This window comes from Mandrillus leucophaeus, unplaced genomic scaffold, assembly GCF_000951045.1.
Source record: "Mandrillus leucophaeus isolate KB7577 unplaced genomic scaffold, Mleu.le_1.0 Scaffold634, whole genome shotgun sequence".
NCBI classification, from domain to species: Eukaryota; Metazoa; Chordata; class Mammalia; order Primates; family Cercopithecidae; genus Mandrillus; species Mandrillus leucophaeus.
In genome coordinates this window covers 210618-212121 of record NW_012106853.1, presented here as the reverse complement: position 1 = coordinate 212121, position 1504 = coordinate 210618, and the positions used below count along the sequence as shown (strand labels likewise).

Genomic DNA, 1504 nt, shown 5'->3' with positions numbered 1-1504 from the left:
GTGTGAGCTGTGTGTGTGAGCTGTGCCGTGTGAGCTGTGCGGTGTGAGCTGTGTGTGTGAGCTGTGTGTGTGAGCTGTGTGTGTGAGCTATGCTCTCTGAGCTGTGCCATGTGAGCTGTGTGTGTGAGCTGTGCTGTCTGAGCTGTGCTGTGTGACCTCTGCTCTCTGAGCTGTACTCTCTGAGCTGTACTGTCTGAGCTGTGCTCTCTGAGCTGTGCTGTGTGAGCTGTGCAGGGAGGCAGGCACCATCCCTGCATGCTCACCCTTGTCTGGGATTCTGCAGCACCGATCCCAGAGTGTCTCACGCCCACTGCAGACTGTTGGGGCCATGAGAAGTTGGCAGTGCCCTGTCCTTCCCAGTGGGCGTCCTGGACCTGAGCCCAGAGCCTGGCATCTCGTTCCCATCCCAGGACATGGGAGCGACGCGCCCCTCCCTGCCCGCCATAGGCCCAGCTGAGGGCTGCCTGGCCTGGGGCCTCCCGTCAGGGCCACGGCTCGTGGGATTTGTGACGCCTTCCTTGGCCTCTCCGTAAAGGTTTCCCTGGACACCACATGGCAGGACCGTCGGGAAGCAGAGACTGGGGATGGAGCCAGGACCAAGGGGACGGAGCCAGGACCAAGGACACCTCGCTGGCTCCCTGGTTTTCAGACTCGCTTCGTAGCTCCCACGTTTCACAGCACGGCCACCGGTTGTGTCTTGCAGGTTGAGTGGGAAAGAGCACAGCGTGTTCACAGGCGTCGCCATCGTCCACTGCTCCAGCAACGGTAACCGCAGCCCGGGGATCGGGGTCCCCCCCAGAGGCCGACAGAAGAACCCGGGACATTCTTGGGACCCTGGGCTGGAGGGAGGGGGACGGTTACCCACCCCCACCCCCACCCCCAGAGGGGTTTGTGCTCATGGCCTGCCTGGGAAAGTTGTCAGCCAATTTGGAAGTGTGCAGGAGAAAGGAAAACGTGCGCTTTGTCTCTCTTTCTTTTTTTTTTTTTGAGACAGAGTCTCGCTCTGTTGCCCAGGCTGGAGTGCAGTGGTACAATCTCAGGTCACTGCAACCTCTGCCTCCCAGGTTCAAGCGATTCTTCTGCCTCAGTAGCTGGGATTCCAGGCGCCCATCACCACGGCCAGCTAATTTTTGTATTTTTAGTAGAGACGGGGTTTCACCATGTTGGCCAGGCTGGTCTCGAACTCCTGGCCTCAGGTGATCCACCTGCCTCAGCCTCCCAAAGGGCTGGGATGACAGGCCTGAGCCACCACGCCCGGCCCCTTTCTCTCATTTCATGTCTGAGACGAACCCGTTTCCCCCATGAACCATCCACATCTGAACTGTGCGCTACACTCGAGTCCACACCTCCACAGCCATTCCACTGTCAGGGCACGGCGGTGACAAGCTGGCGTCCAGGCTCACCCCCAGGGCTCTGTCCCTGCAGACCGTCAGCTGCACACCAGGGTCTCGGAATTCTACGAGGAAACGACGGTGAAGTTCTCCGAGCTGTCTGAGGAGCTGCT

The 1504-nt window shown here is 59.8% G+C and overlaps 1 protein-coding gene across 1 annotated transcript in view; it reads left to right on the top strand.

The window, feature by feature from the left end:
• Positions 1 to 1504, top strand: part of ASMTL (acetylserotonin O-methyltransferase-like) — a 55716-nt gene that overhangs the window by 14593 nt on the left and 39619 nt on the right. Inside the window, exon 3 of the mRNA XM_012000630.1 lies at positions 704 to 765. Within this exon, the coding sequence (XP_011856020.1) occupies positions 704 to 765 (62 nt within the window). The remainder of the gene's footprint in view (positions 1 to 703; positions 766 to 1504) is intronic.